The sequence below is a fragment of the Dipodomys merriami genome, unplaced genomic scaffold (assembly GCF_024711535.1).
Source record: "Dipodomys merriami isolate MVZ:Mamm:240054 unplaced genomic scaffold, mDipMer1.0.p SCAF_52, whole genome shotgun sequence".
NCBI lineage: Eukaryota > Metazoa > Chordata > Mammalia > Rodentia > Heteromyidae > Dipodomys > Dipodomys merriami.
In genome coordinates this window covers 8,221,087-8,242,413 of record NW_027206091.1, presented here as the reverse complement: position 1 = coordinate 8,242,413, position 21,327 = coordinate 8,221,087, and the positions used below count along the sequence as shown (strand labels likewise).

Here is a 21,327-nt window from a genome sequence, read left to right as displayed (position 1 = left end):
CCAGAATGGCCCCACCCACCAATCACTAAGGGACTCAGAGCCCAGGGCTCCCATTGGCTACTGTGGACATTCACGGGGTTCAGCTGGCTATCAAGTGTGGCCCTGAAGTACACATGCGCCTCGGTTGGGTGAACTAGAAGATGAAATCTGTGATCATGTGGAAGACCTTGTCCTGGGTGGGGGGGGGGGGAGGGCGTGGCAGAAGAAAGATCAGAAAGGGATGGTGCTCTGTCAGCCTCAGCCTTAGAGACCAAAGGTAAGCCAGCACCAGAAACATGGGAGACGGGGATGTTGGTTGGTTGATGGTAGTGGTTTGTTCAGTTCTGTGGGCTTTTGTTGTTCTATTTTGCTTCTGGGCCCAGAGTCACAAGCGCCTTTGGTACTGAGCTTCACCTGCACTCAGAAATCTAGGCTTTTTAAGCCATTGAAAATTTGTTACATGAAATGCCACCGTTTTCCAGACTTGGTGCATCAAGAGTTGGAAGCCAGGGCTGGGAATGTGACTTAATGGTAGAGTGCTTGCCTAGCATGCCTGAAGCCCTGGGTTCAATTTCTCAATACCGCAGAAGCAGAAAAGGCTAGAAATGGTGCTATGGCTCAAGTGGTAGAGTGCTAGCCTTGAGCAAAAGAAGTTCAAAAATAGTGCCCAGGATTCAAGACTCAGGATTGGTTAAAAAAGAAAGAAAGAAAGAAAGAAAGAAAGAAAGAAAGAAAGAAAGAAAGAAAGAAAGAAAGAAAGAAAGAAAGAAAGAAAGAAAGAAAGAAAAGAAAGAAAGAAAGAAAGAAAGAAAGAAAAAGAAAAAGCCAAGTGCCAGTGTAATCCTAGCTACTCAGCAGGCTGAGATAGGAGGATTGCAGTCAGGAAAGTCTGTGATTCTTTTTTTTTTGGGGGGTCCGGTCGTGGGGCCTGAACTCTGGGCCTGGGCACTGTCCCTCAGCTCTTCAGCTCAAGGCTAGTGCTCTACCACTTGAGCCACAGCACCACTTCCGGCTTTTTGCTTATGTGGTGCTGAGGAATCGAACCCAGGGTCTCAGGCATGCAAGGCAAGCGCTCTACCACTGAGCCACCTTCCCAGCCCCTGTGAGATTCTTATCTCCAATAAACTACCAGAAAACCAGAAGTGGCGCAGTGGCTCAAGTGGTATCATACTAGCCTAGAGCTGAAGATCTGAGGGACAGCGCTCAGGCCCAGAGTTCAAGCCCATGACTGACAAAAAAAAAAAAAAAAAGTTGGAGGCCAACCTGGGACCAGTCCCAACACCAGTCCCAGCCAGCCAGTGGTGACAGCCGGCGGTGACCAAGTGTAATCCTACTGTGCGCATGGGCCTTGACTGGATAAAAATAGAGCAGTGATCCAGATGACCCTGGGTCCTTTCCAGACTGTGAAAGGTGGGAAGACAGGCCCACTACCAAAGACTGATAGCCTAGGCTGGTGGGAGAAAAAGAGGGGTTAGAAGTCCAACACTAAATACAAAACACTCAGCCCGTTGTATTTGATAAAAATAACAGCCTTTATAAGATGTCTCTGGAGTGATAGAGAGAAGAATAGGGTATAAATAACATATGTACAATTTCCACCCCTTCCAGGGAGCCCTCCAAAGTGTCTGGGGGAGAGACTGGGTCCCACCAAGGAACAAAAACATCCAGTTCTGTCTGCCAACGCCTATGAAGAGAGACAGATCAGGCCTGGAAATGCAAAAACAAAAGAACCATTAGGAGATGCCGTCCCTCAGTTTCCCCTCCTTGACCCAGAAGCAGCTCTTGGCTGAGGGAAGAGTCCTCGGGGTGACTTCTTGAGTCTCTGGATCTCCCAAAAACAAGATGGCAAGGAGCCCAAATTGCAGCCAGTGCAATGCAGAACAGAATTAAAATTAGTAAGTTCTGATCGCAGAGTTTATCCTCTGAGTTTCCTATGTAAAAATCAAGGCAGGCTGAAGAAAAAGCAAGAGGCTGTCTCTGCCCAGAGCCCCCAAAGTGTACAGGGTGGGGATGAGGGGCGCTGCTACCTCCCGAGCATAGACACAAGGAGCAGATATGAGGTAAATCGACTGAGAGTCTCCATCTTCGGGGCGATTCCAATCTATAGACGAACTGTGGGAAGAAAGCAAGAAGATCCAGACCCTCAAGATTCTCCCCCGGCCACGAAACAGAACTCACAAGCAGGCAAGGGTAATTCTAGAAAGACCTTACCAGCAGAGGGCTAGAACTAAGGGCGTGGGCACAAATGGTAGATCAGAGATGGAAAAATAAAAATGAAAAAGCAGCCAAGCACAGGTGGCTTAGGCCTGTCATCCTAGCTACTCGGGAAGCTGAGGATCGCGGTTCGAATCCAGCCTGGGCAGACATGTCCATAAGACTATCATCAATGAACCACCAAAAAGCTGGAAGTGGAGGCGTGATTCAAGTGGTAGAGCACCAGCTTTGAGCACAAAAGCCAAATGAGAGCGCGAGGCCTTCGAGCTTCAGCACACACACACACACACGAATCGGGTCAATGGCGTTTATAGGAGTCGGTGCGCACAGCCGGTAGCAAGGAGGCACAGATGGGCGCCTCTCACCTCAGACCATCCCCGGGCCCTTCCTGCGTCCTCCGGTTGTTGAGTGCATCGGGGAGCATGTGGCCTGCCGGTTCCGGGGTACCCGCCAGCAATCGGGACCCGGCATCCCGGCCAGAACCGCGACGCCTCACTTGGACCACGAAGAGTGCGGCGCCGCCCAGGCCCGCGGCCACCAGCAGCCCTAGAGCAGGTGGCAGGAGGAAGCGTTGCGGATCCGCCCGCCTCGGGCCCGGCGGGATCGCGGGTACTGCGCCTGCGCCCTGGTCCGCGCCGTCGGGGCGCACCGGGAACTCGCAGCGCGTGCCCATGTAGCCGGGCGCGCAGGCGCAGACCAGGCCAGAGAAGTGCGCGTAGCAGCGGCCGCCGTGGGCGCAGGGGCGCGCGGCGCAGGGGTCTGCGCGCTCCCGGCAGTCGCGACCGCCGAAGCCCAGCGCGCACGAGCAGCGGCGCGCGCCGCCGCCACCCTCCACGCACGTGCCGCCGTTGGCGCAGGCGCGGCTCGCGCAGTCGGCCAGGTCGTGCTCGCAGCGCGGACCCGCGAAGCCTGCGCGGCAGCGGCAGCGCAGAGCGTGGCCCAGGTCCAAGCAGAGGCCACCTGTGGAGAAAGGGGGCGGGGAGTGTCAGAGGTAGAAGAAGCGTGAACCTTGACCTTTGCCGCTGCCTCTTTCGGCTTGACTTTCCCTTAGCCCGTGCTTTTCCACCTCTTCCCTCACCTGGCTCACCTTTCCAACACCCGGATCGCATGCGCTTCCCCCCCCCCAAACCCTCCATCCCAGCCCCGGTGTATTGTTGCGGGAGCCAGCCCCCTGCGCTCCTCCCTCACACCCCGAAGCAATTCCCGCGCTTCGGATGGGCAGGGAATGAGCTCTTGGAGATGGCACTCTGACAGCTTGTGGGAACCCAGCATACAGGGCCCAGCGATGGCCTGAGCACCAGCGGTGTTCCTAGAATCACTTGGCCCAACGAGCACTCCGCTTTGGAGAATTCTCTACCGGATGTACCAGCTGGGGACGTGGTTTAGAAGGGCTAGGGCGTGGCTTGTGTGGTATGGGTGTGGCCTAGGACTGGGGCGTGGTTTAAGTAGCCTGGATGTGACTTTGGATTGGGCGTGACTTGTGTGCCGTGGGCGTGGCTTGTGTTGCGTGGGCGTGGCCTTGGGTTGGGGGCGTGGTCTAGTTGGTAAGAGTGCTTGCCTACAAGGGAGAGACTCTAAATTCAATTTTCAGGACATGAAGCGGAACGGACAAGTGGGGAGAGGCAGGAGGCCTTCCATTTATGATCTCATTAATTTGATCTTTTATCACCTATTTCAGATGAGTCTCCCCTGCTCAGAAGCTTCCGGAGGCTCCATTTCACCCCCTTTCTCCCTATTGCCCTAGTGAAGGTCCCTGGCACCTGCCAGCCATCACTGACTCAAAACACACCAGACTTAAATGCCTAACCACATCTGTCCCTACACAGAATAGGGACTCCCTGTTCCATTTCCTGTTGTATGCACTGTGCCTCGATTAAGGCCGGACACCCCCTAAATTCTCAGTCAATACGTAAGAGATCACTGTGTCATTCCAAAGGCTGAGGGCTGTGTCTCCAGACCCCAGGACAGAAACATCAGTGGAAAGTCAGGATTCCCATCCTGTATTGCCTAGGCCGTGCAGAGCCCCTGCACCCCTGTACCCCAGCCCTGGCTCCAGCCCGCCAACCCCTCACCATTTTGGCAGGGCTGCAGGCTGCACCGATCCACTCTCTTCTCACAGTTGGAGCCCTGGAAACCCGGTGGGCAGTGGCACACGTAGGCAGAGTCGGGGTCTGCGCCCCCGACGCACAAGCCACCGTTGAAGCAGGGCCCGTCCGCGCATGTCACCCCGCTCACCTCGCAGCGAGGCCCGTAGAAACCCCGAGGGCAGGCACATTCGAAGGAGCCTGGCGTCTCCTGGGCAGGGGCGAGACGGCTTTGAACTCGAGGCTCTTTGAAGCAAAATCCCGCCCCTTCATCTCCATTGCTTTGGATTGCTCTCAATCCCAGCCCCAAGCCGTATGGGGGTGGGTGAGAGGCCCTGGACCTCTGTACATGAGACTCCACAGGGGGGCAGCTCTGGAAGACCCACCTCCCAGCCAATTCTGACCACTCCAGATTGCCCTGTCTGCTCTGCCCTCCCCCAACCCCTCCCCCCTCCCCCAATCCAACACTCCAGCCCCAGCTCTGAGCCTGCCTCCTCCATGCAGGTTTCTTGCAACCCCTGGCACTTACATCCTAACCCTCCTCTGAGGTTCCACATTCAGGCTGGACACCTCCAGGAAGCCCTCTGTGATTGCTACGCTCAGACCACCTCCTAAGCTGGTGTCTCACCAAGCCTAACGAGGGGCACCCCAAGAACTCCCACGGGGAAGTTCTGGTTAGAATGAGGTAGGAATGGGAATACTGACGCTACAACTGCCCCCATTGGCACACGGGTTTCCGTCACAGGGCCCAGGCCCAGGCCCAAGACATTCAGAGATGGCAGAAGGTGGGCCTCCCGGGCTGATGCAGCTGCTGATGGCGACAGGGATGGTACAGAGGGGCCCGGTCCAGCCCTCCTGGCACTGGCATTCATCTGGCTGCTCACAGAAGCCGTGTTCCGGGCTGCAGCCAGCTCGACATGGCGCTGTAGAGACAAAGAGGAGAGAGATGGGGGGACGCTCAAGTCTGAGCCTGGAAAGAATGAGGGGTGTCTGGGATACAGGAGGGACTCCAGGACTTCCAAGAGGGTATTGGATTCCAGTAGGCTTGGAAAAAAATCTTCTTTCTTTCTTTTTGGTTCAAGACCAGGACTCTTAATTTAGTACCTGAGGCTTTTATTCATTGGCTAGTGTTCTACCAATTGAGCCCTGCCTCCAACGCCAGGAAAAAATCTACATACATTAAGAAGAAATCCCTGCTCTTTTTTCTCTCTCTGTTCGTTTCTAGCTCTTGCTGCTCTTTTCTTGCTCTCTTGCTCTCTCTCTTTCCCAGCCACGTGGAGTGCCAACAAAAAAAAAAAAAAAAAAAAAAAAAGAAGAAATCCCGCTGGGTGCTGGTGGCTCACGCCTGTAATCTTAGCTACTCAAGAGGCTGAGATCTGAGGATCAGATTTCAAAGCTAGCCAGGGCAGGAAAGACTGTGAGAAATTTTTTTTTTTTTTTTTTGGTCATGGGGCCTGAACTCTGGGCCTGGGCGCTGTCCCTCAGCTCTTCAGCTCAAGGCTAGCGCTCTACCACTTGAGCCACAGTGCCACTTCCGGTTTTTTTCTTTTTGCTTATGTGGTGCTGAGGAATCGAACCCAGGGCCTCATGCGTGCAAGGCAAGTGCTCTACCACTGAGCCACCTTCCCAGCCCCGACTGTGAGATTCTTATCTCCAATAAACTACTAGAAAACCAGAAGTGGTACTGTGGCTCAAGCGGCAGAGCACTAGCCTTGAGCAAAAGAAGCTCAGGGACAGTGCCCAGGCCCTGAGTTCAAGCCCCAGGACTGGCAGAAAGAGAAAAAAGGAACAGGAAGGAAGGAAAAATTCCAAGACACTTGATGGTCCTCTGGTGTTTGGGGAGGGGTCCCAGGAATCCCAAGGTGGAGATTTTCTCCAGCTTAAAAAAAAATCATAAGCTGAGTGCTGGTGGCTCATACCTGTCATCCTAGCTACTCAGGAGGCTGAGATCTGAGGATTTCGGTTCAAAGTCAGCCTGGACAAGAAATTCTGAAAGACCCTTATCTACAGTGAACCACCAGAAAACCAGAAGTGGAGCTGTGAGTCAAGTGGTAGAGTGCTATCCTTGAGCAAAGCAGCTCAGAGACAGTGCCCAGGACCCAAGTTCAAGCCCTATGACTGACAAAAAATAAATAAAAATAAAGTAATAAGGTCTGGGATGGTGGCTCAGTGGTAGAACACTTGCCTTGCATGCATGAGGCCCTGGGTTCCATTCCTTAGCACTACATAAGCAGAAAAAGCTGGAAGTGGCGCAGTGGCTCAAGTGGTAGAGCGCTAGCCTTGAGCTGAAGAGCTGAGGGACAGCGTCCAGGCCCAGAGTTCAGGCCCCACGACTGACAAAAAAAAAGGGGGCTGGGACGGTGGCTCAGTGGTAGAGCGCTTGCCTTGCATGCAAGAGGCCCTGGGTTCGATTCCTCAGCACCACATAAGCAAAAAGAAAAAAGCCGGAAGTGGCGCTGTGGCTCAAGTGGTAGAGCGCTAGCCTTGAGCTGAAGAGCTGAGGGACAGCGCCCAGGCCCTGAGTTCAGGCCTCACGACCGGACCCTCCACCCCTCCAAAAAAAGCAATGAAAGATGCCAGGCAGGCATTGGTGGCTTATATTTGTCATCCTAATTTTGTCATCCTAAAATCTGAGGATTGCAATTCAAAACTATCCCTGGGGAAGGAAAGTCTGTGAGCCTCTATCTCCAGTTAACCAGCAAAAAGCCAGAGGTAGGGCTGTGACACAAAGCTCAGGGACAGTTCAAGTGTTCCCTGGGATGGGCAGAACAAAACAAAACAATGAAGGAGCCCAAGTGCTATGGCTCATGCTAGCCATCACAGCACTTGGGAGGCAAAGATTGAGAGGACTGAAGTATGAGGTCAGCCTGGGTAAAACTTAGTGAGACCCTCATCCTAACTAACGATCCAAGCATTGGCATCTGTGAGGTCAGGTGTGCTTCAAGGGCCATAGACAGAAGGATCACAGTTTGAAGACAGCCCAGGGTGAAAATATGAGACCCAACCCAAAACAACTTTTAAAAGCCAAAAGGGGTGTGGCTCAAGAGGTAGGGCACTAGCCTTGCATTGAAGAACTGAGGGACAGTGCCCAGGCCCAGAGTTCAGGCCCCACGTCCGGACCCCCCCCCCAAAAAAAAGGTAGAGTCTCTGCCTAGCAAGCAGGAGGCTCTGAGTTCAAATCCCAGTGTCACAAAAAAAAGAACAACAATCCATGAGGGAGCCTAACATAGTGGTTCATGCCTATAATCCCAGAACTCAGGAAGCAGAGGTAAGATGATCTCAAGACTGGGCTTTTTATGAAGACATTATCTCCAAAAGAGGAAGAAAAAAAAAAGCAGTAAGGGATTAAGAGGTAAGCACCATGATAAAAAGCATCTGCCCTGCAAGCCTGAGGCCGAGAGTTCAAATCCTAGTGCTGTCAATTAATCAACCAAAAAAATAGAAATATTGGGGCTGGGAATGTGGCTTAGTGGTAAGTGCTTGCCTCGCATGCATGAAGCCATGGGTTCAAATCCTCGGTACCACATACACAGAAAAAGCTGGAAGTGGTGCTGTGGCTCAAGTGGTAGAGTGCTAGCCTTCAGCAAAAGAAGCTCAGGGACAGTGCCCAGGCCTTGAGTTCAAGCCCCAGGACTGGCCAAAAAGAAGAAATAAAAATAACAAAATACAAGAGTTTTATTCTGCATTCTCAAGAAGGGAAGGACGATTGTTGCAAGAAAGGGAATTGAGAAGTTCCTCAAGGGCTTCGAATTAGAACAACTTTGGGGTGTCGGGCTAAAGGGTGAGATGGATGGGGACCCCACAACAGGAAACAAGTGTAGGCTTCCTAGTTGGAACTACAAGAGCGCCAGAAGAGGGAAGAAGGGCTGGATGTCCCAAGCAGGGCTGGAGAAGTCTAGGGTCCTCAGTTTCCCTGAAGGTGTTTGGTTGGATGGTGGGAGGAGGACTGAGGACCATGATTGGAGCTAGAGAAGGGACCTAGGGCTCCCCAGTTCCCTGAAGGGGGATAACCTGGCCGCAGGAGGGGAATGGGAGAACAGGACCGAAGCGAAGGCAGGAGGAATGGAGCAGTGGAAGACTCACGCGGGTCCTGGCAGTGGTCTTCGAAGGGCGCGCAGGGCCGCAGTCCCGGGCCGCACCGCGAGGGGGCGCCGCGCGAGCGGCACAGGCGCGTGCACGCGGCGCCCGCGGCCGGCGGCTCGCAGCGCGCGCGGTAGGAGAAGCGCAGCTCCCAGGCACCGGCGCGTTGCACATCGCGGGCCCACGGAGCCCCCGCAGCCAGACGCCGGCGACCCGCCACGCGCGTCAGCAGGCTCCAGGCGGGCCCTGCGGGGACAATGCCAGGTCACCCCAGGCCAGGGTTGGGGAGGGGTTGTCCTCTGATCTCAAAGGGTGAGAACCTCAGTTTACCTCCCTTAGCCAGAGACCCTGGGACCTTGCAGGTCGAGTTCCTATAGTTTCATAGGCCGTTACCATGGAAACAGGTATTCTCATGGGAAAAAAAATCTTTTTTTTTTTTTTGATCAGTCATGGGGGCTGAACTGGGCGTGGGCGCTGTCCCTCAGCTCTTCAGCTCAAGGCCAGTGCTCTACCACTTGAGGCACAGCGCCACTTCTGGTTTTCTGGTGGTTTATTGGAGATAAGAGTCTCAGAGACTTTACTACCGGGGCTGGCTTTGAACACTGATCCTCAGATCTCAGCCTCCTGACTAGCTAGGATTACAGGATTACAGGCATGAGCCACCAGTGCCCAGATTTCCCCCCCCCCCAAGAATCTTTCAATATTGGTGGTAAGATTTCTAACACAGGACTGACACAGTGGCTACTCAAGAGGCTGATATCTGAGGATCATGGTTCAAAGCCAGCTCCAGCCAGGGAAGTCTGTGAGGACTCTTACCTCCAGTGAACCACCAAAAAGTAGAGCTGTGATTCAAGTGGTAGAGCACCAGCCTTGAATAAAAAACTAAGGGACAGTGCCCAGGCTCTGAGTTCAAGCCCCAGAAATGTCAAATGAAAAAAAATTGAGGGAGGCTGGGAAGGTGACTCAGTGGCAAAGTGCTTGCCTTGCATGCATGAGGCCCTGGGCTCAATTCCTCAGCACCACATAAGCAGGAAAAGCCAGAAGTGGTTCTGTGGCTCAAGTGGTAGAGCACTAACCTTGAGCTGAAGAGCTGAGGGACAGCGCCCAGGCCAAGAGTTCAGGCCCCACGACTGACAATAAAAAGAAGAAAGAAAGACAGAAAGACAGACAGACAGACAGAAAGACAGACAAAAGAAAGAAAGAAAAAGAAAGAAAGAAAGAAAGAAAGGGAAAGAAAGAAAGGAAAGAGAAAGAAAGAGAAAGGAAGGAAGCAAGGAAGGAAGAAAGAAAGAAAGAAGAAAGAAAATGAGGAAAAAAACTGAGGGGCTGGGAATGTGGCTTAGTGGAAGAGTGCTTGCCTAGCATGCATGAAGCCCTGGATTCATTCAGTTCCTCAGTACCACATAAATAGAAAAAGCCAGAAGTGGTTCTGTGGCTGGTAGTAGAGTGCTAGCTTTGAGCAAAAGAAGCTTAGGGACAGTGCCCTGAGTTCAAGCCCCAGGACTGGCACAAAAAAAAGGAGCCAGGCACTGGTGGCTCACACCTGTAATCCTAGCTACTCAGGAGGCTGAGATATGGGGATCACAGTTTGAAACAAGACAGGGCAGAAAAAGTCCCATGAGGCTCTGATCTTCAATGAATCACTCAAAAACCAGAAGTGGAACTGTAGCTTCAAAGTGGTAGAGTGCTAGCCTTGAGCAAAAGAGCTCAGCACCAAGCCTGAGTTCAAGCCCCCAGCTGCCCATATATATATATGCATGTATGTATATGTCTATAAAACTGCAAGAGATTCTGGGTTTCATCCCCAAAATATAGGATTTTTTTCCCCAGTATGATTTTTGGGTTAAAGTTGTTCAACCTGTACCAAGACCAGGGACTACACCCACACACACTCCAGGGCCGTGATGGTGGTGTTGGCTCCGGGGTCCAGGGAATGCCCCCCCTGCAGACAGCCTCAAGTCACTATCCTGGACCCCCAACCCTACTGGGCTTTGTGAACCCCCACCAGACACTCACCTCCAGCCTGGTCTCCCAGCTGTTCTTTCCAGGTTTCAATGATGAGTGAGAAGGTGCCCTGATTGAGATAGAAGGAGAAAGAAGGCAAGACAGTAGTCAGAACAGGCACTGAGTGAAGGCCAGAGTACAAGCAGAGAGGTGGCCTTTTCCCCGGATGGAACAAGCAAGGGACAATATCAAAGGGACTGGATTAGGAAAGGCAGGTCTGCCTTGGCTTTCTTTTCTTTTCCTTGCTTTAGTGGTTTTTGTTTTGTTCTTTTTTCTTTTCCCTCTTTCTTCAGTACTGGGTTTTAAACCTAGGGCATGCTGCATGGCACTATACCACAGAGTCATGCCTTCAGTCCTTTGTGGGTTTCTTGGTCAGTCGTTGGGCTTGAACTGTGGGCCTAGGCCCTGTCCTTGAGTCTTTAGCTCAAGGTAAGTGCTCTACCATTTGAGCCACAGCACCACTTCCAGTTTTTCTGGTGGTTAATTGGAGATGTGTCTCACAGACTTTCCTGCCCAGGCTGGCTTTGAACCGTGATCCTCAGATCTCAGTCTCCTGAGTAGCTAGGATTACAGGCATGAGCCACTGGCGCCCAGCTTGTGTTTTATTTCTTTCTTTGCAGATAGTGTGTTTTTGGGGGGTGGGGTCCGGTCATGGGGCCTGAACGCTGTCCCTCAGCTCTTCAGCTCAAGGTTAGTGCTCTTCTACTTGAGCCACAGCGCCACTTCCGGCTTTTTTTTTCTGCTTATGTGGTGCTGAGGAATCGAACCCAGGACCTCATGCATGCAAGGCAAGCACTCTACCACTGAGCCACCTTCCCAGCCCCATGCAGATAGTGTTTTGTGCTATAGCCTGGTCAGGCCTGAGTGATCCTCCTACTTCCTCCTCTAAAGTGGATGGGACTACAGGTGTGTGTGCATCACTACAGCTAGCTGTCTCTGGCTTTCTTTGTGATATGTACTTCATTCCAGGTCCCTTCCCCTCACCGTGAGATACAAGAACAGTTCCACTTTACCACTGAGAAAATGAAGACTGGAAAGAGTGAAAGTTATTCAAAGGACAAGAGCACAAGAGGGGATATCAAAGGACTAGAGGTAGAGTTCAAATCCTGGTCTGTTCATGTTTGTACTTTAGGCTGGTGGAAGAGGAAGCCAGCTAGGGACCTGCCTCCAGGGGCTGGGACATCGCTCTTGGATTGGGTCTTGGAGACTGCAGTGGTTAAGCTCCTGCCTAACAAACAGGAGACCCTGGAAAGAAAGGAAGGAAGGAGGGAAGGAGGGAAGGAGGGAAGGAGGGAAGGAGGGAAGGAAGGAAGGAAGGAAGGAAGGAAGGAAGGAAGGAAGGAAGGAAAGGGAGAGGAGAGAGGAAAGAAGGAAAAAGGAAGGAAAGAAGAAAGAGAGGGGGAAGAAAGGAAAGAAGGAAAGAAAGAAAGAAAGAAAGAAAGGAGAAAGAAGAAAGAAAGAAAAAGAAAGGAAAGAAGCAAGAAAGGAAGGATGGAAGGAGGAAGGAAAGGAAAGAAAGAGAAAAGAAAAAAGAAACAAAGAAATGAGTTTTTGGAAGAATTGAGGATGGAAAAGAGGAGAGATCAGGGATCTCTGAACGACTATCCAATTTTCACTCATCTTCCAGGAACCAAAGGCAGGCTTGTGTGTATTTAGGGTTTCCAGAAAAAGAAGAATGGACTCTAGATACTTGGGGTCCCCAACGTGATCCCCAAAGAAGTTATGGACAGAATATTATGGGTCCCGTTAGGTAGGGTCTAGGAATTCGTCTCCCACGGGGCCCGGTTAGGTCTTGGAAGCTGGGGAGGGGGGGACAGGAAGGAATCGGGGGGGCGCAGGACAGGAGTGTCCAGGGTCAGGCTCACCGGCCAGGCGCCCCGAAAGGGCACCCGCAGGACCCCGTCGGGCAGCGGCAGATGGGCCGCGGGCGCTCCGGGCTGCTCCGGGGAGCCGGGGCCGCGCGCGCTGAGCGCCGCGCCCAGGGCGCACGGGGCCTCGGCGGCGGCGTCCTCCAACACCCCCGGCTTCACACACACCCTGAAGAAGAGGCGGCAGGGACCAAGGGCGCTGCAGGGGTTCTGCGGGACCCCTGGACCTGGCCCGGGTCCGAAAAAGTGAATCTGCAGCTCGAAGACACCAGCCGGCTGGGCCTGGGAGAGAGGGATACGGGGTGAGGGGACCCGGGGCAACCGGGCGGCTGCTGGCCTCGCCACCCCTCCCCAAGACCTCCAGACCCCAGACCCCCTCCCCCAGATGTCCATCCCTCCCCATTCCGTCTCCAGCCCGGCTCTGACCTGGGGTAGGCAAAAGAGCGCCGGGATCACCAACTGGGACAGGAGCGCAGACATCCACCAGGGAACCATGGCCTTTGGGGGGGGGCGGGGGTCTCGGAAATCGCAGCATCTGCCTTGGGAGCCTTATATCAGAGGGGTCGGCCACGCCCCTCCAGGCTCCAGGGGACCAAAGGGAGGGAGGGAGGGGAGGAGGGAGGGAAAGAGGGAGGGAAGGAGGGGGGCGGCAGGGACTTTGCCAGCGCAACTTGGAGAAGATTCTGCCTGTGCCGGCGTGAGCGGACCCCCGCCTGTGGGTGCACGTGGGGCCGGGACGGGGGCGAGGGTGGAAGGGAAAAGGCAGTGTGTGCCTGTGTGTGGCTTTTGCACGTGGTTAGAAGATGCCGCGTGCGCCCGCGTGCGCGCCCGTGCGCGCGCCGGGGCCGGGAGCGCGCGCTGCGCAGAGCAGAGCGGGGCATGGGGCGATGGGCGACTTTCTGGGTTGTCCGTGACACGGCGTGTGCACGCTCTCCCGGGCACGTTTCTGTTGAGATCCCGGACCCCTCCCTCCACCCCGTGCACCATCCCAGGAACCTGTGACTTGGTATTCTTTGCATGGTGTCCGTGTTTCCCCGCCTGCCCCGGCCCCACCGTGGGCTGCCTGCGGGTCTAGTACCGAACTACGGTGGGATGGGATTGCGTACCGGCTGGGAAGGGGTTTGGGGACTGAGATCAGGAGGTCCGAGGGTGAATTCGATGAAGATCTGGGGCTCTTTGTGGTCTCTGGGTGACCCCCACCCCCACCCCCAGACGCCGGGGTGCCGAGGCCCCCGCAGGATCGGGGTCCCAGCTGTATGTAAATGGCGCCATCTGTGCCGCCGCCGCGCCCCGCCCCCTGGGCCGCAGCTGGGGCGGCCGTTTGGCCTCCGGAAGGTGTGAGAAGCAAATGTGCAGGAAGCTCCCCCAGCCACCGCCTCCCCACCCCCCACCAATGGGGGAACTCCCCCCACCCCTCACGAAACCCCTTTAGTGCATCAGGACCACTGGGCAAATAAAGCCGGCTAGGAGCAGATGTTCCAAGCTCTGCCGAATGGGTCTGTGCCAGGGAAAAGCAGGTCCCGGAAGGAAACGTTGCAGCGCTTAGATCTGGTTAAGTTTAGGGGGGCCGGTGGCATTTGTATGCGTTTGTGTCTTGTGGGCACAGTAATTGTTTAAATAGAAGAAAGCCAGTCTAAATTTTCTCTTAATCCTGAGGATACTGGAGTGTGTGAGGACACTGTGTGTGGAAATGCCCAGACTCTTCCACATTCATTTCTTAGCCCCTCTTCCACACCTGTGGAACTGTGGCTGAAGTGGTAGAGTGCCAGCCTTGAGCAAAAAGCCAAGGAATGGCACCCAGGACCTGAGATCAAGCCCCAGTGCCAGCACAGACACACACAGACACAGACACAGACACAGAGAGACACACACACACACAAACTAAGGGGGAAAAAATCCAGAATTCCAGTTTCTAGTTGGGTGCAGTGATGCACTTTTGTAGTCCAGGCTATTTAGGAGGCTGGGGCAGGATTTCTGGACAACAGAGAGATCAGATTTCCAGAAGAAGAAAAAATATAGCTGGAGCTCCCAGGAGCCCTGAGTGCAGGCATCATTTTATTTCCAGGGCAACTACCCATCTTACAGCCTGGTCCTCAGCTGTTCACGTACAAGGAAGCCCCAGCCAGAGAGGGGCACACACTTCTTGCGAATCACACAGCCATCAGGGAAGATACAGCTGAGCAGAGGCCAGGATTGCCAGATTCAAAACCAGCCCTGCTCCACCAAAGCACCACATTCTGTGCCTTCCAGATGTTGACCCGGCCGGCGCCCCATCTGGACACTCTGTGGACACAGGGGTGTGGCATCTGGGATGCACTTTATTGTACATGTGGCTGGTCTGGGCGCACTGATGCCTGGGGACCAGGCTGTGAGTCTGAGGAGGCCCAAGGATCAGGGCTGCTTGGAGCGAGGCCACAAGCGGCTGGTTAGAGAGCCGAAGAAGAGGTTCTGTTTGGTGGACTTGGAGAGCTCGGCCAGGCGCTGCTGTTCCTCCTGGGGTTGGGGGAAAAAGAGGAGGGTCAGCTCGGGGGGCAGGGGCTGGGGGCAGCCTTTTTTGTTACTTTTCCCTCTCCTCAAACAAGGCAGCAGCCTTGCACAGAAGGCCCCAGACCTCACAACTTCAATCTGGTCGTCAGCATGAGCTAGCTCATTTGGGCGCTGGTGGCTCAACGCCTGTCATCCTAGCTACTCAGAGGCTGAGATCTGAGGATCCCAGTTCAAAGCCAGCCTGGGCAGGAAAGTCTGTGAGATTCTTATCTCCAGTGAACCACCAGAAAACTGGAAGTCGAGAGGTGGTTCAAAGTGGTAGAATGCTAGCTTTGAGTTAAAGTGCTCAGGGACAGCTCCCAGGTCCCGAGTTCAAGCCCCACAACTGACAAAAAAATAAAGCTAGCTCAGAGTCCCAGGAGCCTGGGCTCAGGTGTTGGGGGGGGGGCGGGGGATGAGAGGGGAGGAAATACCAGACTCAAAGTGCAGAGTTTCAGTAGCTTTTCAGGCCTACACTTTTTTTGGTCAGTCTTGGGGCTTGAACTCTGGGCCTGGGCGGTGACCCTCAGCCCTTCAGCTCAAGGCTAGCACTTTACCACTTAAGCCACAGCGCTGCCACTCCACTTATTGGAGATAAGAGTCTCCCGGACTTTTGTGCCCGGGCTGGCTTTGAATCTAGATCTTCAGATCTCAGCCTCCTGAGTAGCTAGGATTACAGGTGTGAGTCACTGGCGCCCGACTGATTCCTGCCTCTTGTTGGGAGCTACAGAACATACCACCCCCAGGTACTGATTGGGGCCCCAGAAGAGGATCCGCTTAGGGCCACGCACACAGCTGCTGCTGGCCCCAGGGCTGACCTGCTCAAGGCGGCTCTGCCGCTGCTTGAAGGCCTCCAGCGGGTCGTCCTCCAGGGCGTAGTGCTCTAGCACGGTCCGCACATCCTCCACTTGGTTCAGGGCAATTGCTGCGGGTGCAATGGGATGGTGAGCTGGGCCCAAGGCCCAGGGCGACAGACTACAGGCCAAGGTCTGCCCTTCCTGGGTGCTTCTCAATGCTTGAAAGTCCCCACTCCCCAATAGTTCCAGGGTAGCTCCTAAACACTTCAGAGGAGTGCCCAGACATTCCAGATAAGCCCTGGAAGATTCCAGAATACTCATGGACTTCCTCTCCTTCACAGGAAGGACTGGCTGCTGTCCCGAGGGCCTGGGGCTTGGGAGAGGCCAGAGGCCGGGGTGAGCCTTACTCTTGAGGAAGGCTGACAGGTCCAACAAGACCCGGTCGTCCGAGTTGCCGTCCCAGGGCCGCAGGGCAACGCCGTTGTAGGGCTGGAGGCGGAAGGCCTCCTTCTTGCAGTCCACGACCACCACACGGGCTGGGTCCCGATTCAGACAGGAAATGTCCTGCATGTGGGGGACAAATCGGGTCTCTGTCTGTGCCCTCCCTGCCCTGCAGGGAACACACAGAGGCAGACAGACAGACAGAGAGACAGACACGCAGTACCATGCCCACTGGTCACTGTGGTGGGTTCTCTGTAAGCTTGGCACGAGTGACCACTGCAATTCCCCTGATGGCCAGTCACACAGATGCCTAAAGCTGGGGCCCTTACAGGGGGAACCCCTAGCTTCTCCAGGGACAATGTGACCATTGGCAGGTTCAATCTGCACTCCAAGTGACTAAAATCTCTTACTTTGAGATCCACAGCAACATGCGAGAGCGACCCAATGAGAGCAACCCAACAAGGGCCTTAGGGAAGGGCAGGTCCCGCTGAGCCCTCAACAATGCAGACCCCAGACCCAACAAGACACAGACCACCACCACCCCAACCCCTGCACACCAAGAAAGTCGGGGCCAGGCTTGGGCAGGCCAAGCCCTTACACAGACCTTCACCCAGCCGTCTTTCCTTAGGAGCCCCCATTTCTCCCTATGTCCCTAGATTCTGGAGAAGACAGGTGAAGACCCCCATGGTCCCCACAAATCCATCCTGCACAGCACCTTGACATGGTGTCCGTCCATGTATCTTGTGGCGTCTCGGAAGAGGCGGTAGGAGATGAAGCCGTGGGGATCCACGCTATCAATGAGTGGGAAGGCCGTCTGGGGGGACAGGGAGGGACAGGCTACACCCCAGCCCTTGGATCTCACCCACTCCTTCCACACTGACGGAGCCTCCTGCACCCCAAACCTCACCATGCCAGTCTCGGACGTGAAGATGACAATCTCATAGAGTGGGGCGAGCTGCTGGAACAGGGTCTCAATGCCGGGGCGCTTCTTAAACCTCCAGCCAGTGGCTAGCTGTGGACACAGGAAGACAGTGAGACACACTGGCAGGAGGCCCCCAAGATGCTTACTACCCAGCCCGAGGGCACCCAGAGCCAGGTGTGTCTGCTCTAGGGGGTCCAGGAGCACACAGGCTGTGCCTGAGGGCCTGGAACCAGTGTGGGCACTGATGAGCTGACTCTGTGCCCAACGCACCCCACAACCACCCTACAGAGTGGGTGCTGAGGGGACCCGCAGCCAGGCCCTGAGCAACCTGCTGCCCTTTCCCCAACCCCCATCCCCAGCTCCCCCGCTAGGACACACCGACCACTCGGGGTGTAAGAGGACTCCTGTGAGCTCCAGGACGAGTGTGTAGGGTGGCTGGTAGTACGGCTCTCGCAGAGGGTCTGGGAGAAGGCAGGGGCTGGTGGGTTCAATGATCATCTGTAGGATAGGACAGGGCAGGGTGCTCAGATGAGAGATACTGGCACTGAGGATGGGGGGGGGGGTGAGGAGGGCGCTGGCCCAGGCCCCAGCTTACCTGTCTATAATCTTTAAAATATTTGTACGTCCTCCGCAACTGCTGTATCAGAATGGGATCTAGAAGGACACCAGGCAGAGAGAGACAGGCAAGGGTTTGACGAGCCACAGACACAAAATGAGTCTGTGCACACGCCATGCTCCAACCAGCCCATTTCTATGTCCAAAAGCAGAGGCAATGAATAACACCAGGTAGAAGCAAAAGTCCTTATTTGCCTACTCACTTTTAGCCTGTACACTCATACCCATACCCCATGCCAGGTAAAACATAGAAAGTTGCTGGGTACTGCTGGCTCACGCCTGTCATTGTAGCTACTCAAGAGACTGAGATCTGAGGATCACAGTTCAAAGCCAGCCTGGGCAGGAAAGTCCATGAGATTCTTATTTCTAATTTACTAATTAATCACCAAGAAGGCAGAAGTGGAGCTGAGACTCAAAGTGATAGAGCACTAGCCTTCAGCACAAGAGCTCAGGGACAGCGCCCAGGCCCTGAGTTGAAGCCCCATGATAAGGAAAAAAAAAAAAAAAAGAAAGAAAAGAAAAAGGAAAATTACAATACTGTAACCTGTGAAATTAATAAACATATACCCTTAAGCATGCCCAACTTAAATCATGTGCAAATCAATTCTTTAAGCCATTCTGAGGGCACATCTGTGCAGTTCAAAGGGCATCTTACCCACCTGCCAGTGGAAAACAATTAGCGTATTAACACGCCTGCCTGCCAAGTTCCCCAGCATAAGCAGGTGGCTTCCTGGACCCTCCAATTTCACTCTCCCCCAGGGAAGGGTCAGCTGGGATACAATTGGCAACTACTCTCAACTATGCAATGTGTCAGAAGCTCCCCACCAAATGCTGGCTACCCAGAGGGAAAGGGAGGAAGGGAGCATTGTTCTGGAAATGAGCTGGATTTGGGGGGAAGGGAGAGGGGGAAAAAAGCCTGTCATAAGGGGGTGATGGTGGTGGTTAAGGGCTATGGACACTGAGATCTAAGGCACAAGAAGCCATGTGGCTGGGGCCAGGCTCCTGGCCCTCCCACCAGCACCCCCCTCCCCCATCCATCCCTGACCATCTGCTCTCGGGGCTGAGGGGCCAGGGAGAGGGGCTGAGGCTTTGTAATGCCTCTCCCCCAAGCCATCCAGCTGCTGGCTATGGAAGCAAGAAGAAGTGGGGGCACCAGATGGGAAGGGTAAGGTCCCTGCAAAAGGCAGAGTTGAGAGGCAAAGGAGACCCCCAAAATCTGGGTTTGTTTACTCACCATTGTCAAACTCATCAGGTATCTGGGAGGCAGAAAGAAAAATGAGAGGTTTGGGAGGGCAGAGGCAGGACCCTATGGCACCCACAAAAGGATCTCCAGGCTCCTGAGAGGAGCCGACAGAGGTCCTAGGAGGGAGGGAGAGGCTCACTGAAGAAAGGAGCCTGGACAGATGAAAGGCCACCACCCGGACACCCACAGGACAGACTCCCAATAAGGCCTCGGGGGGGTGGGGGGGGGCTCTTTGCTCTCACCTTGGCACCGGTTTCATCCACAGGATTATTTCCTGCAAAGAAGGAAAACACAGGTGAATGAGAGAAATTGGGGCCCCAGTGCGTTGGGTCTTGAAAGCAGAAGAGGACTTCTGGGCCTGAAGGAAGTGAACTAGAGTCACAGCCTCCTGAAGGAGGATCGGATCTGGAAGCAATGGAGCTAAGGCTAGGTCTGTCAGGGATGAGAGGAGGGTTAGACATTTGGATGCTAAGGGAAGATGGGAGCTTAGGAGACTGGTCCAGATCTATCCTTTCCCATTTTCCCTTCTTTCCACTGGCTCTTTGTAACCTGGTACAAGAACCTTAAGCAGGAGGCTTCTCAAGTTTCCAAGTAGGTGTCTGGTTGATGAGCTCTTCTGAGGGAGGGGCCCAGGGAAGAAGATGAAAAAGGGGCAGGTCGGGGAGGGCAGGGTTAAGTCCCTCACCAAAAATATAGACGACACAGACGGTTCCACCAGCCCCCAGCAAACCAGCAAGCCAGAGTGCAACTTTTTTGGCATAGCTAGGACCTTCTGAGCCTTGCTGCTGCTGCTGTGGCCCCTGAGTCTTCATGCCCCCTCGGCCGCCGATCTCTGCAACCTGAGGTGGAGACAGGGAAGTCAGCCAAGAGAGGAGAGAAAAAGGTCAGAATATTCTGACCTCTACTCTAGTTCAAGCAGAATTAAGATCATGAGTCTGAAACCAAGACACACCACAGAGTCTCTGAGTGCTGTGTTCATGGACGGACAGCTGAAAGGATGATCCTCTCAGAAGGTTAAAACTAAAGGAGTGGCATTGAAGACATCGCTAAGTTGGTAGAGTGCTAGCTAATGAACAAAAGCTGCCACAGGTACTGAGTTTCAGTCTCGGAGGGAAGGGGAGGAGGGGCGGGGGAAAGAAAAGAACTAAAGGAGGATTGGACTCTGGTGGCTCACGGGCCTGTAATTCTAGTACTCAGGAGGCTGAAATCTGAGGATCATGGATCAAAGCCAGCCTAGGCACAAAAGTCTGTGAATTTCTTATCTTCAATTAACCACCAACAAACAAACAAACAAACAAACAAACAAAAACAAAACAAAAAAACCAGAAGTGGAGATGTGGCTCAAGCAGTACACAGTGCCAGCCTTGAAGGAAAAAGCTAAGGGACAAGGGCCCAGGCCCCGAGTTCAAGCCCCAGGACTGGCAATCAATCAATCAATCAATCAAAAAGGAGGAGCAGATGAAAGGCTGGTCCTCTCAGGGGGTCAAAACTAAAAACTGTCCAGCCTGGGGACCACAGGGGTTCGGGCGCTGACAGGCTCGATGATCTGGGATCCGGGAGGAAACAGGACATGGAGGGTTTGGATGCAGGAAGGGAGCGTAGGGGTGCCAGTCCTCAGGATGCTTGAACCCGGGGATCAGAGGACACACGGGACAGGACGAGGGCGCTGACATCCGGACCCCCGGGAGGCCCCGGGGTACGGAGGGGAAGGGCGAGGAGGGCGAGGACGGGTCGGGCGCTCGGGGCACGGAAGTGATGGCCTCGGAGGTCGCAATGGCCGCGAGGCAACCAATCGAAGCCCGGACAGCGGACTGGCCCACCACTACACGAGGGAAGGAGGCCTGGAGCTCGGGCGGGGACCCCAACGTCCCGGGCCCCCCATTCCCCGGTTCCCCTCGACCATCACCCACGGGGGTCACGGGAACAGGAAATCGGTGACCTCCCGTGGGGCCCACGTGGGTGGAAGGTGGGACCCGGAGGATGCACTGGCGCCGCCCGGATCCAGCCCGGGGTGGGACGGACGAGCACCCCGAAAACGCGGGCGGCATTCCATTCAGCGTCCCGATGTGCGGCGCCCCGGAGACGCCAGGCGGCGGCTCCTCGTCTGAAGCGTCCGAGGGGCCCCGTTCCTGGGGAGCCCCACCTCCACCTCCGCTCACCTGCTCCGGGGTCCGGGGAGGCGGCGGCGCCAGCCTCGCGCACAGACCCCGCGCGCCGAGCCGGACTCCGCTCCGCAGGCGCGAGAACAGCGCTGCCGAGGCCGCCATCTTGCGCTGACGCAACGCGGCCACGCCCACTCCCCCCCTATACCCGCCCCACGCCCGGCCCGCGACCAATACGAACGCTAAAAGGGAACTGTTGGACGGAAGCCGGAGAGGTACAAAAATCTTTGGTCCGTCATTCTAGGCGTGTTCTCCTAGGACTGTTCTGGCTGACCCTGAAGGTGCTAACTGGGCTCCGAGAGCCCGCTGGGGCACACACTAGCTTTCTTTTCTAAGTGGTGACACTGAGGCTTAGGTAGGACCCAGTTATCTGCCCCAAACCATTAACACCC

At 54.8% G+C, this 21,327-nt stretch overlaps 2 protein-coding genes and 1 long non-coding RNA gene across 6 annotated transcripts; 1 reads left to right on the top strand and 2 right to left on the bottom strand.

Moving 5' to 3' along the window:
• The first annotated feature begins 18 nt into the window (after positions 1-18).
• Positions 19-1,890, top strand: LOC138811346 (uncharacterized). The gene is made up of 2 exons (XR_011367359.1): positions 19-256; positions 1,588-1,890. It is a non-coding gene; the product is annotated as an uncharacterized lncRNA (long non-coding RNA).
• On the bottom strand, positions 1,799-12,724 carry LOC138811345 (delta-like protein 3). Its single transcript, XM_069999088.1, has 8 exons — positions 12,656-12,724; positions 12,227-12,511; positions 10,374-10,431; positions 8,361-8,603; positions 4,983-5,200; positions 4,266-4,488; positions 2,559-3,153; positions 1,799-2,091 (listed from the first exon to the last, which is right to left on the bottom strand). Exons 1-8 carry the CDS (start codon positions 12,722-12,724, stop codon positions 1,911-1,913), a joined length of 1,872 nt encoding a protein of 623 aa, XP_069855189.1. The 3' UTR covers positions 1,799-1,910.
• Positions 12,725-14,271: 1,547 nt separating this feature from the next.
• On the bottom strand, positions 14,272-21,052 carry LOC138811171 (mitochondrial import inner membrane translocase subunit TIM50). 4 transcript variants are annotated; one of them, XM_069998839.1, is made up of 11 exons: positions 20,933-21,052; positions 19,459-19,612; positions 19,016-19,047; positions 18,765-18,786; positions 17,511-17,569; positions 17,294-17,413; positions 16,901-17,005; positions 16,709-16,807; positions 15,960-16,116; positions 15,574-15,680; positions 14,272-14,722 (listed from the first exon to the last, which is right to left on the bottom strand). In XM_069998839.1, the coding sequence occupies exons 1-11, from the start codon at positions 21,038-21,040 to the stop codon at positions 14,621-14,623; spliced, it is 1,065 nt and encodes a 354-aa protein (XP_069854940.1). In that variant the 5' UTR covers positions 21,041-21,052; the 3' UTR covers positions 14,272-14,620. The 4 variants fall into 4 exon arrangements, with proteins under 4 accessions (XP_069854940.1, XP_069854938.1, XP_069854939.1 ...); XM_069998837.1 differs by lacking the exon at positions 20,933-21,052 and adding an exon at positions 20,802-20,877; XM_069998838.1 differs by lacking the exon at positions 20,933-21,052 and adding an exon at positions 20,684-20,754.
• Between the last annotated feature and the right edge of the window lie 275 nt (positions 21,053-21,327).

Bases quoted from the DNA above. Each gene is read 5' to 3' on its own strand.
- LOC138811345 (XM_069999088.1), bottom strand. From the start codon at position 12,724: ATGGTTCCCTGGTGGATGTCTGCGCTCCTGTCCCAGTTGGTGATCCCG. The intron at 10,432-12,226 runs GTGAGCCTGACC...TATCTCAATCAG, and splicing joins CCTTTCGGGGCGCCTGGCCG to GGCACCTTCTCACTCATCAT. The intron at 3,154-4,265 runs GTGAGGGGTTGG...CTTTCTCCACAG, and splicing joins CCTGCAGCCCTGCCAAAATG to GTGGCCTCTGCTTGGACCTG.
- LOC138811171 (XM_069998839.1), bottom strand. From the start codon at position 21,040: ATGGCGGCCTCGGCAGCGCTGTTCTCGCGCCTGCGGAGCGGAGTCCGG. The intron at 19,613-20,932 runs GTGAGCGGAGGT...TCTCCACCTCAG, and splicing joins CTCCCCGGACCCCGGAGCAG to GTTGCAGAGATCGGCGGCCG. The intron at 17,570-18,764 runs GTGAGTAAACAA...GTGTCCTTCTAG, and splicing joins ACCTGATGAGTTTGACAATG to ATCCCATTCTGATACAGCAG.